Here is an 18,321-nt window from a genome sequence, read left to right on the forward strand (position 1 = left end):
ACTCGCTACACAGGCCCATACCGTGTCCTCCGTGTGGTTACGCCTGTAACATATGAAATTGGTCCTGCCACCCCATTGCCTTCATGTGCCCAACAGGCTACCGATATTGTACATGTTGCGCGCTTGAAGCCCTACAACTCTCCTAGTGACGTTGACATCTAAATGCGCCGAGACGGCGCTTGCGCCGCCGGGGGTTATGCTACATGCATGTATACTGATATTCTAGGGGGCGACGCGCGTGTGTGCCTGACGAGGAAGACGAAGGGTTGTCTCCGCTCGATCGCTGGTGAACCGGGCACGCCATTACCGCTGGTTTGGAATATATCTAATCCCCAGCCTCGTCGTTACGGCGTCTCTTCTTTTCCGTAACAATATATATATATATATATATATATATATTGTAGCATTGATATTTGGCACAGGCCGGAACGCCAGCTGAAGAAGAGAAGGAAGAGTGTTGTTGCTGCTCGCGCTCGCTCCGCTTGACAGCTGGTCGGTTCTACCGCTACGTTTTCCACAAAGTAAACGTCTCTTCTGCTCACCACTAAAGGTGTACTATCAAGTGGTGGAGAGTGCTGGGTACCTTTTTCCATCCTGGAACTCCGCAACCGAACTCTACCTTCGCCATCAACAATGTCCATCGACGCTGCACAGCAGACGGCTCCTACATCTCCACCTGTCCACTGTCCCGGCGTCCCGAGAGAGCGAGATCCAGACATCTTCAACGGCACCGATGAGCAGGACGTCGAGGACTGGCTCTCTTCGTTCGAACGAGTAAGCGTCAACAACAGGTGGGACGAAAACGACAAACTGGGCCGCGTCCACTTTTACCTCAGAGGAGTAGCAGAGCTCTGGCTCAACAACCACGAAGCCGAGCTTACCGACTGGGCCACTTTCAAGACCACCTTCGCGGACGTGTTTGGCCGACCGACAGTGCGCAAGCTCCGTGCAGAACAGCGCTTGCGGGATCGCGCCCAACTGTCGGGAGAGGGTTTCACGTCCTACATTGAGGACGTCGTAGGCCTCTGCCGTCGCTTTGATCCTGACATGTCGGAAACCGCCAAGGTAAAACACATTATGAAGGGCATCGAGGACGATGCCTTCCACATGCTGGTGGCTAAAGACCCGCAAACAGTTTCGGAAGTCATCCAACACTGCCAAAGTTTCGATGAGTTGCGAAAACAGCGCATTTCAACGCGACGGCCTACTTTCGACATGACCAGCACGCCAGCATTGACCGTTGGTGCAATATCTCCAGAACAGACTGTATTGACCCCGCAAATCCAGCAATTTATCCGAGAGGAAGTGGCACGCCAGTTGTCCCTTGCCCCCTTGCTTCCCAGCAATACGCATGGGCTGACCTCGTCACTGCGCCAAACCATCGAAGAGCAAGTCTGCGAGGCACTTCCCCCCACGTACCAGCCACCACCTGTGTCCGCTCCCCTGACTTACGCTGACGTCGCGCGAAGGCAGGTACATGCGCCGTCAAACGTCGTCGACCCTGCCCACCAAGCGAACGCCTTCTACGCAACACACGTACCGGCAGGCTCGCATGTTCCCATTTACCGCCGTCCTTCAACGCTTCCCAACAACCCTTGGCGTACATCGGATAACAGACCTATCTGTTATTACTGTCGTCAGCCTGGCCATGTTGAGCGGTTCTGTCGCCGGCGCGTCCCTCACTCAGGCATTATTGATGGCACCTACGGCTACGCCCCCACAGAACCACCACAGACGCTGCCGTTCCATGCAGCTTCGGACACTTCTCCGCCGAGCCGCCGCGCCTTCAACCCACGCCGATCGCCTTCCCCGCGCCGACGTTCGCCTTCACCAATGCTTCGGCGTGCACCACCTGCCCAAACGGAAAACTGACCATCGCAGTTCCGGAGGCAAGAACTGCGCCACCGTCGAACTCCACAAGGCCTCGTTCTCTACCGAATAATGAAATAACTGTCTTGATTGAAGGTATCCCCGTTCAAGCATTAATAGATACCGGAGCTGCCGTGTCTGTATTGAGTGAAGCATTGTGTCGCAAGTTAAGAAAAGTTACGATTCCGCTTTCTGGTCTCTCCCTTCGTACGGCAACAGCGCATCACGTGAACCCTTCTATGACGTGCACGGCTCGGTTAATCATCCAGGGCGTTCTGTACGTGGTTGAATTTATCGTGTTTCCGCACTGCTCACACGACGTCATATTAGGCTGGGACTTCCTTTCCACACATCATGCCGTTGTTGATTGTGCCCGGGCCGAACTAGAATTGTCATCGCTCTCCGACGACGATTATAATAAGCCTTCTATTTCTCGTGTTGTCGTCGCCGCGGAGACTGATATTCCACCTATGTCTTCTGTTATTGTGCCGATCTCGTGCGACCATGCCGCTTTTTCGCACGTCATGTTCACGCCGTCAGAAGACTTCACTTCTCGAAAAAACGTTCTTCTGCCTTTTGCTCTTCTGACGGTCGAAGCCACTTGCGCAAACATTTATGCCACGAATCTCCTTTCTGTACCAGTCACCCTATTCCGTGGGGAATGCATCGGCCGCCTTGAGGACATCGATTGTGTTTGCACCAATCAACTGCCCTATCAAGCAAAAAGCCTTGAGATCGCCAGTGTTACTTCCGCTCTCACATCCGCCACCTCTTCCCTCGACGTCTTCCTTCCATCGATTGATCCTGACCTTCCTGTTGACCAACGAACTCAACTCTTGACACTTCTCGACCACTTCCGCTCATCGTTCGACTTCAAACAAACCAGTCTGGGCCGAACATCTGCAATTGTCCATCGTATTGACACTGGCACCCACGCACCATTGCGTCAGCGTCCATACCGGGTCTCCCACGCCGAACGCCAAGTTATAGACGATCAAGTGTCTGATATGCTCAATCGTGGCGTTATACAGCCGTCTAACAGTCCGTGGGCCTCCCCGGTGGTACTGGTCAAAAAGAAGGACGGGGGCATCCGATTCTGTGTGGATTACAGGCGCCTTAACAAGATCACGCGCAAAGATGTTTATCCGCTCCCCAGAATTGACGACGCTCTCGACTGTTTGCAAGGTGCAGAATTCTTTTCTTCGCTGGATCTTCGATCGGGATACTGGCAGGTACCCATGGATGAAGCTGACCGCGCCAAGACTGCGTTTGTAACTCCGGACGGCTTGTACGAGTTTAACGTGATGCCGTTCGGCCTTTGTAACGCCCCAGCCACCTTCGAGCGTCTGATGGACAACATACTTCGAGGCCTTAAATGGCAGACGTGTCTTTGCTATTTGGACGACGTCGTCGTTTTTTCAAAAGACTTCGATACCCATCTTCTGCGCCTCGCAAGTGTCCTGCATTGCCTTACACATGCTGGGCTCCAACTAAATTTGAAAAAGTGCCATTTTGCCGCCCGGAAGCTCACCATCTTAGGGCATGTTGTCAGCAAGGACGGCGTTCTACCTGATCCTGGAAAACTCCGTGCTGTCGCCCAGTTTCCGAAGCCATCGACACTTAAGGAACTCCGGAGCTTTATCGGCTTATGTTCATACTTTCGCCGATTTGTCCGTAATTTTGCATCTGTCATGGCCCCTTTAACACGGCTACTTTCTGACACCGAGGGCATTTCGGCGTGGTCTTCCAATTGCGATAAGGCATTCGCGAAACTACGTCAATTGCTGACATCTCCACCGATTCTCCGTCACTTTGATCCTGATGCCCCTACAGAAATACACACCGACGCAAGTGGAGTCGGACTTGGCGCTATTCTTGCTCAACGCAAGTCTGGATACGACGAGTACGTCGTTTCTTATGCCAGTCGCACTCTTACTAGGGCTGAACAGAATTATTCAGTCACAGAAAAAGAATGTCTAGCCATCGTCTGGGCAATCACAAAATTTCGACCCTACGTCTATGGCCGTCCATTTGACGTCGTGACTGATCACCACGCCCTCTGCTGGTTATCGTCACTAAAAGACCCATCTGGCCGTCTCGCTCGTTGGGCGTTACGCCTCCAAGACTATGATATCCGTGTCGTCTACAGGTCAGGCCGCAAACATTCAGATGCCGACGCTCTCTCCCGCTCTCCACTTCCCCATGAACACGGAAGTACTTCTGTATCCAGCCTCGATGCTGTGGCACTTTCGTACGCGGACATGCCCTATGAACAGCGCCAAGACGCTTGGATAGCCTCTATGATAGAGTTACTGTCTCAGCCGTCCCAAGTTACGCCCAATCGTTCACTGCAGCGCACAGCTCGACACTTTACCATCCGCGATGGACTCCTGTACCGTCGCAACTACCTTTCTGACGGCCGCAAGTGGTTGCTTGTGATTCCTCGCCACCTACGTGCCGACATTTGCGACTCTTTTCACGCGGATCCTCAATGCGGCCACGCCGGTGTGATAAAAACGTATGCACGTCTCCGGCTGCGGTACTATTGGCGCGGAATGTACCGCTTTGTCCGACAGTACGTGCGTTCGTGCTCCAAATGTCAACGCCGAAAAAGCCCACCACACATAGCCAATGGACAACTGCAGCCGTTGCCTTGCCCCTCCCGCCCTTTCGACCGCATCGGAATTGACTTGTACGGTCCCCTTCCCTATACGCCTAACGGGAACCGCTGGGTGATTGTCGCCATTGATCACTTGACACGCTATGCTGAAACTGCTGCGCTGCCAGAGGCCACATCACGTGAAGTTGGCTTATTTATCCTTCACAATCTCATTCTACGCCATGGCGCGCCTCGTGAGCTACTCAGTGACCGCGGCCGTACGTTCCTCTCCGAAGCGGTACAAGCCCTTCTTCGCGAATGCAACGTTGTGCATCGGACAACCAGCGCATACCATCCGCAAACGAATGGAATGACCGAACGGTTTAACCGCTCACTGGGCGACATGCTATCCATGTACGTGTCCGCTGATCACACCAACTGGGACCGCATACTGCCCTTTGTAACTTACGCTTACAACAGCGCCACTCAGTCTACGACAGGATTCTCTCCGTTCTTCCTCCTTTACGGGCGCGAACCTTCCTCATTCATGGACACCATTCTCTTGTATCATCCAGACGCTTCGGAATCCACAACTCTATCTGAAGTCGCCACCTATGCAGAAGAATGCAGGCAACTCGCGCGTTCCTTAACCGCCCAAGATCAAGCGTACCAGAAGAACCGTCACGACGAAAACCTGTCTTCGCAGTCATACTCGCCTGGCGCCTTGGTATGGCTTCGGGTTCCCTCATCTGTTCCTGGTCTTTCCACCAAGCTACTGCCGAAGTACGAAGGCCCCTACCGAGTCCTACGTCAGGCCTCACCGGTTAACTATATTGTTGAGCCGGTTCAACCATCAACAGACCGACGGCATCGAGGCCGCGAGACTGTTCACGTAGATCGATTGAAGCCGCACTACGACCCACCCGTCGTACCCGTTCCATAGGTCGCCAGGATGGCTCCTTTTCTGAGGGGGGAGTGATTTGTAGCATTGATATTTGGCACAGGCCGGAACGCCAGCTGAAGAAGAGAAGGAAGAGTGTTGTTGCTGCTCGCGCTCGCTCCGCTTGACAGCTGGTCGGTTCTACCGCTACGTTTTCCACAAAGTAAACGTCTCTTCTGCTCACCACTAAAGGTGTACTATCAATATATATATATATATATATATATATATATATATATATATATATATATATATATATATATATATATATATATATATATATATATTTGGCAAAATTGTCGCAGCTATTTTTTGTCTGAGGACATCATTGTTGTGACATGTCAGGAAAGCAGGAAAGTTTCAGGAAATCTTCTCCTTGCTCCTGGAGGTGTGATAAAGTTTGTGCAATGTTCTAAAAAAGCAATACGCAACGAAAGGTTATACAAACGAGCTTTTTTTTCGAGACCTAGATGCGCCTAAAACATGCCAGAAGATATGCGTAGAAAAGCACCATGTGAACACTCACGCGAGCTACTATCGCCTGCAGGTGTCCTTGTTATTTCGGTCGCGCTGTTAGTGAAGATGCGTCCAAGCAAGAAAGTAAAGTGAGCGCGGCACTGCACCGATTGTTGGCGGTAAATGTTAATTTCTGTGATGCTCATGTAATAGGAAAAAGGCTTACCAGGCGCCTGTCATGAACTCCGAAGTCATAGATATGCACGCGCAGCACAGAAGCCTAACGGCTAAACTACATTATATTACTTAAGTTATAACAGTTACTTACAAAAGGAACGAGCATCAGCTTATGTGTAATTATGATGAAACATGTTGCTTATTTAAAAGATGTGCACTTATGGAGCTTGTTAATCAGCTCTACCAGCCAAACAGAATTTGGTGGCATATTTAATCTTACGAGACACATCGCTTGTCTTGCATCGACGTGTTTATATAAAGCGAATATTCATTGTTGACAGGTTACCTCGATTATGTGCATCGATACTTTTCTAAGCTTCTACCACTCATTCATCCTCTACTGTACGCCAACGGAGGACCTGTCATTGCTGTTCAGGTGAGTATACTGAGACATTGTGCAGTTACTTGTGTGCACATCCTGTTTATGTAATAAAATGCACTTGTGGCCAGAGGGTTTTGGGATGTTAACAAAGCACCTCAACGTTCAAAGTGCTCAACAAGATCCCCCGAAACTGGTGACGACGATGAATGCATGAGAGTGAAAACAAGTAGGAAAGGGTCATCGCATTAGTGCTCAGCAGAATACATTTTTGTGAGTGATATGGAATTTGGTGACATACTGAAAATAACCAAGCCAAGTGTTCCTGGTATGTGTTTCTTACCTTCACGATTACTTTCTAGGGGATGGTATGGAAGATATCATACTTCGCTGGTGCCCTTTGAAAGCACTGTGTTGAAAGGCAGAATGAAGGCTTAAGCAAACTAAAGCAAACTTTAGTTTGCTTTAGTTTAAGCAAACTAAAGAAGCTGGCTGTATGAGGGAATGTAAGAAAGGCCAAAGTACGAGAGGACGTGGGCCTGTTCCACGCATCTTTTCTGTTTGTTGCGCCTAATTTGTTTTGTTTTTGCTATAAAACTAACAACACATTTTATTTTCTGAAACTCACATCTACATGCATATATGTAATGCTTCATGTCACTACTGCTTGTCCTTTATCGATATGGAGTATTATATTTTACAACTTACATTTTTATCCCATTTTCTTCACACGATTACCAGGTGGAAAACGAATACGGTAGTTATGCAGCGTGTGATTACGTATACACTGCCTATCTACGTGACATTATGCGCCACTACTTGGGCGATGACGTTATCTTCTACACGACGGACGGCGACAATGACGAAATCCTGAAATGCGGGAAGCTTGATGGCGCCTATACGACGGTGGATTTCGACACAGGTACATTAAATAGAGATTGAATATCGTAACTCTTCAGAGAGCGAGCTAAACTAAAATATAAAGGGCTCTCATTTCTGTCAAGGACAGAAATGACAGCCCTTTATATATATATATATATATATATATATATATATATATATATATATATATATATATATATATATATATATATATATATATATATATATATATATATATATATATATATATATATATATATATATATATATATATATATAGTGGGAGTAATAATTCAATGGGCCAGTTAGTATTCGTGAAGGTATGGGATATGGCACAACGGGAGCGTTGTCAACGAGGATAAATATATTTATTTCCCAACAGTTTCGGGAGGGGTCCTCCCTTCATCAGGGGATGAGTTATACTGAAATGAACTTCCAAACTTCATTGCTGCCGCGTCCCTCTCGCCTTGAAAGATGTTTGCGAGAGTGAGAGGGAACTAAACAAACGGAAAAACAAAAAAGGGGGAGAAAAAAGACGAAAAAGAAAAAGAAAGAAAAGAAAGAAAGTAAAAAAGAGGAAAAACCACTGTCAACACTGAGAACGAAAGCAACTGTCCGTGTACGTCCACATACGGTTCATATCACGTGCTGTTCAGTTCTCGACGTGTGTCGTGCCACCCAAGATTGTCGCCGCGGTGCCGGGAGGGTCCGTGACGGCGTGCGTAAAGAAAGGGTTTCCCCGTAATGGGTCGGTCGGCGTGCGGCGTGCGTAAAGGAAGGGTTTCCCGTTAATGGGTCGGTCGGCTATTTACCTTTAATCTTCGTCCGTTTCCCTTCAATGGTCATCAAGAGGTAGGCGAACGTAAACACTTTGTATGTGCATGTGGAAAAAAGAAAAAAAAGGAAGAAAAAAAGGAGAAGAATAAAGAAAAACAAAAAACAAGAAAGGACATTTACACGTACGAGTCAGTCAGAAAAAAGCATGGTCTCCAGCTATCAATCTTTGTCACCAATTTCCTCCTGGCTTACTTCTCGGAGGCAGTTGAGTTTTCCGGGGCCCTCTCTGATGCCGGCTACTAATGTTCGAAATTTGAAAATAAAATATGCCTCACGCTGTTCGCGCTCGCGTCTGTTTGAGAAACCGGACTGCAAAAGAGTTACGCTGATATTTTCAAAACCGTGGTTTGGCAGGCGCAGATGTCTAGATAAAGGTAGCTTCGGCAGTGAAGTGGTGTGGTACCGGTGATTATTGAACCGCAGCCGAAATGGCGTGTCTGTTTGGCCGATATATTCTTGTTCGCAGATGTTGCAATGTAGCATGTATATTACGTTACTGGAGTCACAATTAAGGCTTTCAGCTATGCAGAATTTGAAATCATTACAACACCACCACCCAGGAAAACACTAATGGTACAAACGAGCACCCATCTAGGAACACACCGTGTGACACTGTGGTTGTAAACTTATCGGACACGAGCTTGTCACCTGACGAAGTAAAACTGCTATCTAAGGGACTAAGCTTCTGCCCGACCACAAAATTTGTCAATGAATTCCACTTACTCCGAGACCTCGACAACTTCGCTCGAAGCTTAAGGTTGCGCGAATATTTCTTAGATAGGCCTTCTAACCACAAAACAATTCACCGTCGTAAATCAAATGATTGGACACCGAACAGTAATCGAGACAAGTGCTTGGACCTTTATATCACCGCAGTACAGAAAGATATAGTACACGAATACCACAGACAGAAAGGAAACCGAGAAAACTTGACCAAATCTGAAAAAATAAGCATGAAAAATTTGGCATCTAGGACAGACATAACAATAAAACCCGCTGACAAAGGAGGAGCAATTGTAGTCCTTAATACAACCAACTACCTACAAGAAGCATACCGCCAACTAGACGACTCAAGATTTTACGAACGCCTCCCAGGTGATCCGACAGACGAATACAAACGTATCGTATCAACAGAACTAAAGAAACTGTTGGACGCAGAAAAGATAACCAACACTGACCACAAACTGATGCAAGCAGCATACCCTCATCCAGGTCGCTTCTACATCCTCCCAAAAATTCATAAACCCGGTAACCCAGGTCGACCAATCATATCAGGCATCGGTACAATAACTGAACCCATATCAGGGTACGTGGACAAACTAATAAGCCACATTCCATGCACCCTCGCGTCGTACATAAAAGACACCACACATTTTCTTCGAGACATTGCGGGTATCTGTGTGCCGAAAAACTCGTACTTGGTTACCCTTGATGTCTCTTCATTATATACAAATATTCCTCACGATGACGGCATAGCTGCACTAAGAAACATGTACACAAACCATAGACAATCTAACACCCCAGATTTCTCTGCCATTGCAACATTGACGAGGATGGTCCTCGAATTAAATTCATTCGAGTTTAACCAAGAGTATTTTCGGCAAATCAGCGGGACCGCTATGGGCACCAAAATGGCACCTAATTATGCCAACATATTTATGGGAAAGCTAGAATCTGAATTTCTTGCACAAAGTTCCTTGAAACCAATGTTATACAGAAGATACATAGACGACATCTTTCTTATTTGGACCCACAGCGAGGACGAACTTCTCAGCTTTATAGACACTTACAATGCTGTACACCCGAACATACACTTCACACACACATACTCGCAAGTTACCGTAAATTTTCTTGATGTTACCATAACGATAGAAGAAGAGAAGCTCTCTACAACCCTATATCGCAAACCAACGGATCGACAACAATACCTTCATTACCAAAGCGATCACCCACGCCACTGTAAAAACAGTATTCCATACAGCCAGGCTCACCGGTTTAAGCGAATCTGCTCTAGAGACGCTGACTTTGACACGAGCTCACAGAGGCTAAAACTTATGCTCGAGCAACAAAAATACCCCCCACATGTAATTAATGACGCTGTTCAAAAAGCGAGAAAACTAAAGCGTGAAGACTTACTTATGAAGCGACCACCACGAGAAGACCCACAACGAACAAACCTCTGCTTGACTTACAGCACAAACTTCCCCAATGTAAACAAAATCCTTAAACGACATTACAACATTCTGGAACAAAGTGAACGTCTGAAACGCGCATTCCCATCCGCTCCAGGCGTCGTTTACCGACGACCACGTAACCTCAAAGACACCCTTGTCCACTCCCAAATTAACACATCACCCCCCAATAATTCATGCCGCCCTTGCTTAAAGCCACGATGTCTTGTATGTAAGGCGATGCGAGAAACAGACAAAGCAACCAGCACGCAATCCAAGTTTTCGATTAACATACGAGGAAACCTAACATGCGATTCTTCTAATGTGGTGTACCTACTCGAATGCAACGTGTGTGGTATGCAGTACATCGGACAAACAGAAACACCATTTAGGATTCGCTTCAATAATCACAGAGCCCATGCGAAATCAGCCCCAAGTCTACCTCTATCAAAACACCTCAATCTTCCCGACCATGCATTCGACAAACTATCAGTAACGCTCTTAGAGACGGGATTTAAATCAAATCGAGAACGTGAACAACGAGAGTCATACCTTATCCACCAATTTAACACCCTCGATAGAGGAATAAATGAGAATCCTGGTACACTTGCAGCAATTAAAGCATTAGAAAACAATAACGGCAACGATGAAAATAGTAACTGAGTTCACGGCACTGCAGCTGCGAAGGGCACTGGACAACCTAAAACAATTCCAAGTGTAACTACTCTTCCTAAGTGCAGCTGTCATCTGTTTTCTGTTTTATTTTACTACCCAATCAATTGTGCCATGCACGACATGCCCAACAGCAACCATGTGCACAGCCGGGAGGCCCCCACGACACGCGTAATTTAGAAGCGGGCCAGGAATTCGCATTGCACGCGCTTGCACAGCCTACCGCAATACGGGGCACCCCTATTTTTACGACGAAATGTTGACAGGGCGCGGAGTAGTTAAAGGCTTATAACTTCCTAAAATGCCCGCTGACCAGCCTCTGCCACAATACGCGGCCCCCGTCTTTCTACGACGAATTGTTTACGGGACCCCGAGCAGTTAAAGGCTTAGGACTTCCTGAAAAGCTCTTTTTTGCCCCACACCGAACCGCCAGTGCCAGGAGGGACCGTCTGATCGGGAGGAATGCGCTAGTGAACGGAAACATACACAGACCGCTGACATCAGAAAGGTGAAGGGGAGAGGGGGGAGAGAGATGGGGGGGAGTGGAGGAAAAGTGGAAGGGGGGCACCCGAGGGGCGTTCACCGTATATTATTTTTATCTTTTTCCTTTTTTTTCTTTCCTTTTCTTTTTTTTCTTTTTTTTTTCCCCTCTTACCTTGCCCTCTGATTTGAGATTGTATAAAGCTGAGCACCGACAAACTGTATCTTTATTCCTGATGAAGGCCAGACTCTAGGCCGAAACGTCGAAATAAACCACGTTGTGACCGCTCACGGAGGATCTACTAGACTATATATATATATATATATATATATATATATATATATATATATATATATATATATATATATATATATATATATATATATATATATATATATATATATATATATATATATATATATATATATATATATATATGCAATCCCAGTGACACTATTTTGATAATTACTTGCGACACAAAGAGCTGCGCTTCGAGCTCTCCCTTTGAAATACTTGCCCGTTTACAATGGTTTAATCGAGATATAACGTAACAGTGGCCAGAAGACGGCAGAAAATTTCGTCCTTACCGCACATGCGCTGAGGGAATGCGTTGTAAGATATGTACATTGCCCTTGGTTGATCTTTTTCCGTTCTTTATTGGCGAACCATCGTCGAACAATGGTTATAACCATGGTTATAGTTAGTACAAGTTCGTATAATTAGTACAAGTTCGTATAATTAGCACAAGTTAGTACAAGTTATAACCATGGGCGAACCATGGTTATAATTTAGTACATGTTCAAGAAGTGTAAACAGTACCTCGCCACTTACATTAGTTGATGAGTCAGATTTTACATATTAAGAAACCATAGCCGCTATTTCGTCATGGTTGGGTATGTTGGTGTACAGTGAGCAGACGTCCATGGTCACCAGAAAACTGCTGCCTGGGATGTCGAGACTTGAAGTTTCGCAGATGAAGTGGTTTGTGTCCTTTAGGTAATAGGGAAAATTTGGGGGAATGTTTTTTATTAAGGAATTTATGAATTCTGATATATTTTCTGTATGTGCTGTTACTGGATACTATCGGACGTCCCGGATGACCTGCCTTGTGTATTTCGGGGAGCAAATAGAATCGACCGGGAACAGAATGGGCCGGTAACATTGCTTTTAACATTTTGCCGGTAATTTTCTCGTTCCGGCGGAGATTGTTTAGGGTTACTTTTATCTCCCTTTCAAATTCGGGAGTCGGATCCGTTGGAAGTTCTTTGTAGAATTTTGTGTCTGATAGCTGTCGTTCCCCTTCCTTTAAGTAGTCCGACGTGTTTAGAATTACTATGCAGCCCCCTTTATCAGCCGGTTTGATAGTAATTCCAGTGTTTTTTCGTAGTTCATCGAGTGCCCTTCGTTCTGACTTTGATATGTTGTTTCGAAATGGTCTTTTTTTCATACGCTCTGATGATATTTTTTTGAACTGCTGATATATACATATCGAGGTGTTTGTCCCTCTGCTCACCTGGACACCATGATTTGTCACCACGAATCAATCTATTCTCGTCTGTAGAGTCCTTGCGATCATGAAAGTATTCACGGAGGCGGAGATTACGCGTAAAGTTATCGAGGTCTTGGTACAGTCCAAATTCATTGAATCTACCGAATCATGGACAAAAGGTTAAGCCTCTCGACGAAAGTTGAAGCTGAGCGGGTGTGAGCGTTGTGTTGAACAGATTAAGGACATTTTTTTCATAAGTTTTTGGCTGCTCTTGGCTATCACATGGCACGGGAGTGTCAGCGTCATATTCGAGAGTAAGGGTATTTTGATTAGGATTGAACTGTATTTTCGAGTTCCCATTTTTCTCCTCAAAATTAGGTTGTGCTGCGGGTGCTCCATGGCGTTCTTGTACGGCCTGATTCCTATTTTTCTGTGTCAGAGCAGTGAAGCTTCTGCAGTCCCGATTGATTTTTCTATCTTTTACTACTAAAATTTCGCCTTTCTTTTTTAGTTCATATCTTTCCAGTTCTCTTGCCTCATGCTCTCCAAGATTAGATACCAATTTCTGCGTGGCCTCCGTGACACTGTATTCGGCGGCCTTACGCTCACTATGGTCCGCAATGACCCGAGTCAGTTGCAAGGACGCTTCTAGTAATATTTTTTCCCACTTCCCCCTTTCTGCTTCACTCAGTGTAGACATTGAGGGGCTGCAGGCTAGGCGGAGGCCCTTAGGTGCAATTTCGTGAGATAGATATTTGGTTAGTTGTTCCACGTGTTTTTCGTATTGCACCCGCTTTTCAATGATTTTCCTAATCGATAGAAATGAGTGGGACCATGCGTGTTTAAGACTGCCCTTACCTTTTGTTTCCCCGTGTCATTTGGAAGCCGCCGCCTTGGTCTCACTCTCGCAAACATCTTTCAAGGCGAGAGGGACGCGGCAGCAACGAAGTTTGGAAGTTCATGTCAATATAACTCATCCCCTGATGAAGGGAGGACCCCTCCCGAAACTGTTGGGAAATAAATATATTTATCCTCGGTGACAACGCTCCCGTTGTGCCATATATATATATATATATATATATATATATATATATATATATATATATATATATATATATATATATATATATATATATATATATATATATATATATATATATATATATATATATATATATATATATATATATATATATATATATATATATATATATATATATATATATATATATATATATATATATCTGTAGTGCGGCGATGGCGTAGTGGTTAGAGTAAAAAAAATCCGCGTGGTGATGGGACTGCATAAAGAGGCCTGGGGTGCGGCCTCACCAGTGACCACCACCGGTAACGCACTCCCTCACCACAGAAGGATTGGCCACCCTGGTGCAGTATCTGGCCACTACCTCCTACATGCATACGTCAATTAACTCACGGACCTCAGTCCCCAGCAGCTGCGAAGCAACTGACTACGGCGGAGGTCAGATCTGCAACGCAGCAGAGGGTGCTAAGAATCCCTTGATCCGGACAGGCCGCCGTTGGAACATGAACTTGGCAACGTTTAACGCTCGAACCTTATCTAGTGAGGGAAATCTAGCTGTACTATCCGAGGAGCTAGAGGGAGTTAAATGGGATATAATAGTGCTCAGTGAGGTTAGGAGGACAGGTTAGGAGTACAGTGCTACAGAATGGGCACGTCCTTTGCTATCGGGGCTTGGCTGACAGAAGAGAACTGGGAGTGGGGTTCCTAATTCACAGAAACATAGCTGGTAACATGGAGGAATACTATAGCATTAATGAAAGGATGGTAGGTATTGTAATTAAACTTAATAAGAGATACAAGATGAAGGTGGTACAGGTTTACGCGTCTATATCCAGCCATGATGATGCTTCAGTTGAAAGCTTCTATAAAGACGTGGAATCGGCAATGAGTAAGGTAAAAACACAGTATACTATACTTATGGGAGACTTTAATGCCAAGGTAGGGAAGCAGGCTGGATACCAGGCAGTAGGAGATTATGGCATCGGTACTAGAAACGCCAGAGGAGAGATACTACTAGAATTCACAGAACGCAATAATTTATGGATTTTGAATACCTTCTACCGAAAACGAGGAAACCGCAAGGGGACATGGAGAAGCCCTAATGGCGAAAATAAGAACGAAATAGACTTTACAATGAGTGCACACCCAGACATCATGCAGGACGTGGAAGTGGTTGGCAAGGTATGATGCAGTAACTATAGAATGGTACGGTCTCAAATTCGCCTAGACTTGAAGAAGAAACGACAGAAACTGATACGCAAGAAGCCAATCAATGAGCTAGCACTGAGAGGGAAAGTACATGAAGGAATTCAGAGTCTCGCTTCGAACAGGTACTCGGCTCTTAGTGAGGAAACCAACCTTAGCGTAGATACAATGAATGATGATCTGACTAGTATCATTACGGAGTGTGCAGTGGAAGATGGAGGCAAGGTAGTTAGACAGGACACTGGCAAGCTTACCCAGGAAACGAAGAATCTCACTAAGAAGCGTCAAATCATGAAAGTCTCAAGTACAACAGACAAAATAGAACTGGCAGAGCTTTCGAAATTGATTAATAGGCCTAAGGTATCCGATGTAAGAAGGGATAACATGGAGAGAATTGAACGCGCTCTGAAAAACGGAGGAAGCGTCAAAGCAGTGAAGAGGAAACTTGGAACAGGCAAAAATCAGATGTATGCACTAAGGGACAAAGAAGACAAAGTAACTACTGATATGGATAGGATAGTTGAAATAGCGTAGGAGTTTTACAGAGATCTGTACAGTAGCCTGGACAACCACGACTTTAATACTATAAAAACTAGCAGTAACCCAGATGACGCCCCATCAGTAATGATAGAAGAAGTAAGAAAAGCTTTGGAGAGCTTACAAAGAGGCAAAGCTGCTGGTGATGATCAGGTAACATCATATCTGCTGAAAGATGGAGGACAGATTGTGTTAGAAAACTAGCCACCCTGTTTCCGAGGTGTCTCCTGACGGGAAGAGTACCAGAGCCTTGGAAGAATGCTAACATCATTTTACTACATAAGAAAGGAGATGACAAGGACTTGAATAATTACAGGCCGATAGGCTTGCTCTCTGTAGTATACAAGCTATTTACAAAAGTAATTGCTAACACAATAAATAAACATTAGAATTCAATCAACCAAATGAACAAGCAGGATTTTTAACAGACTACTCAACAATCGACCACATTCATACTATCAATCAGGTAATAGAGTAATGCTCAGAATATAACCAACCACTATACGTAGCCTTCATAGATTACGAGAAGGCGTTTGATTCAGTAGAAATATCAGCCGTCATGCTGACACTGCAGCATGAGGGCGTCGATGAAGTATATATAAACATTCTGAAAGAAATCTACAGGGGTTCAACTGCTACCAAAGTGCTTCATAAAGAAAGCAACAGAATACCAATCAAGAAGGGTGTACTTCTGGGAGACACAATCTCCCCAATGATATTTACCGCGTGCTTACAGGAGGTTTTCAGAGGCCTAGAATGGGAACAGTTAGGGATAAGAGTTAATGGAGAGTACCTTAGTAACCTGCGCTTTGCCGATGACATTGCATTGCTGAGTAACTCAGGGGACGAATTGAAAGTCATGATTACGGAGTTAGACAAGAAGAGCAGAAAGGTGTGTCTTAAACTTAATCTGCAGAAAACGAAAGTAATGTACAGCAACCTCGGAAGAGAGCAGCCCTTCGAGATAGGTAATAGTGCACTTCAAGTGTTAAAAGGCTATGTCTACTTAGGGCAGGTAATAACCGTGGAGCTGAACCACGAGATTGAACTAACTACAAGAATAAGAATGGGGTGGAGCACATTTGGCAAGCACTGTCAAATTATGACAGGTAGATTGCCACTATCACTCAAGAGGAAGGTATATAGCAGCTGTATCTTGCCGGTACTTAGCTACGGAGCAGAAACCTGGAGACTTCCAAAGAGGGTTCAGCTTAAATTGGGGATGACGCAGCGAGCAATGGAAAGAAAATTGGTGAGTGTAACCTTAAGAGACAAGAAGAGGGCAGAGTGGATTAGGGAACAAACGGGGGTTAAGGATATCATAGTTGAAATCAAGAAGAGGAAATAGACATGGGTGGGCATGTAGCGCGTAGACAGGATAACCACTGGTCATTAAGGGTAACTAACTGGATTCCCAGACAAGACAAGTGGGTTAGGGGGAGACAGAGGGTTAGGTGGGAAGATGAGATTAAAAAGTTTGCGGGTATAAATTGGCAGCAGCAAGTACAAGACCGGGTTAACTAGCGTAACATGGGAGAGGCATTTGTCCTGTAGTGGACGTAGTCAGGCTGATGATGATGATGATAATATATATATATATATATATATATATATATATATATATATATATATATATATATAAACTGTCTCTCTGTTCAGACAGCATTACATATTCCAGAGTTTACTATCCTCGTAGTAAACTGCCGTAGCATAAAAAACAAAGTTGACGAATTTGCTACGCTCACTTCAACAGCCAAGCCCCACATTATCATTGGCACAGAGTCTTGGCTTCATAGTTCGGTCCGGGACGCTGAAGTTTTTCCGCATGGCTTTGTCGTATATCGTAGTGACAGAAATACCCAAGGGGGAGGTGTTTTTCTGCTTGTCGATGCCAGCTTACAATCTACTTCACTAACCGTATCGTTGAGCTGCGCAGAATCAGTATGGTGTAACGTTCACTTAAACAGCTGTCGAGTCACCACCGTCGGGTCATATTATCGTTCACCAGCATGCGCTAATCCGGAAGCCTTCAGGTCTTTATCAGACTTTCTGTGAACATTGAACCACGGTTACATACTTGGAGGTGATTTTAACATGCCGGACGTTCAATGGTTGGATCAAAAATGCATTTCCACCGACTCGTGTGCGCTGTCTTCCAGTTTCTACGATTTGATACAAGCAAACGATCTTTTTCAATTTGTAACCGAACCTACCAGAAAAGGAAAAGACCGCGGTTCCGTTTTAGATTTGCTCTTCGCAAATAGGCCCTGACTTGTCCGAGATACTGTCGTTGTCCCTGGAATTAGTGATCATGACTGCGTCGTTGCCTATTTACCACCAATTAGATTCAAAACTGTGCACAATAACCCACGTAAGGTTTTCTTTTATAATAAAGGAGATTATGTCTCCTTATCCAGGGAACTTGCATCATTTTTACCAGAGTTTAACGAAATGAGTCGATGCTCTAATTGCAACACTCTATGGAAAGCTTTCAAGAACAAACTACAGCAATTAATAGCAAAATGTGTTCCTAGCAAACTAATATCCCGCAAAAGGCGTGCCGACAAGCCGTGGGTGTCCCGTG

The 18,321-nt window shown here is 45.3% G+C and overlaps 1 protein-coding gene across 2 annotated transcripts in view; it reads left to right on the forward strand.

Annotated features, from left to right (window-relative positions):
- The window catches only part of LOC119177885 (beta-galactosidase-like), an 80,442-nt gene that overhangs the window by 30,389 nt on the left and 31,732 nt on the right, over positions 1-18,321 (forward strand). The window contains exons 5-6 of one of the 2 annotated variants that reach the window (XM_075882237.1): positions 6,383-6,477; positions 7,162-7,342. The exons of the other annotated variant lie outside the window; for it this stretch is intronic. Of the exons in view, the coding sequence (XP_075738352.1) occupies positions 6,383-6,477; positions 7,162-7,342 (276 nt within the window). The remainder of the gene's footprint in view (positions 1-6,382; positions 6,478-7,161; positions 7,343-18,321) is intronic. 2 annotated transcript variants of the gene reach the window in all.

This window comes from Rhipicephalus microplus, chromosome 2, assembly GCF_043290135.1.
Source record: "Rhipicephalus microplus isolate Deutch F79 chromosome 2, USDA_Rmic, whole genome shotgun sequence".
NCBI classification, from domain to species: domain Eukaryota; kingdom Metazoa; phylum Arthropoda; class Arachnida; order Ixodida; family Ixodidae; genus Rhipicephalus; species Rhipicephalus microplus.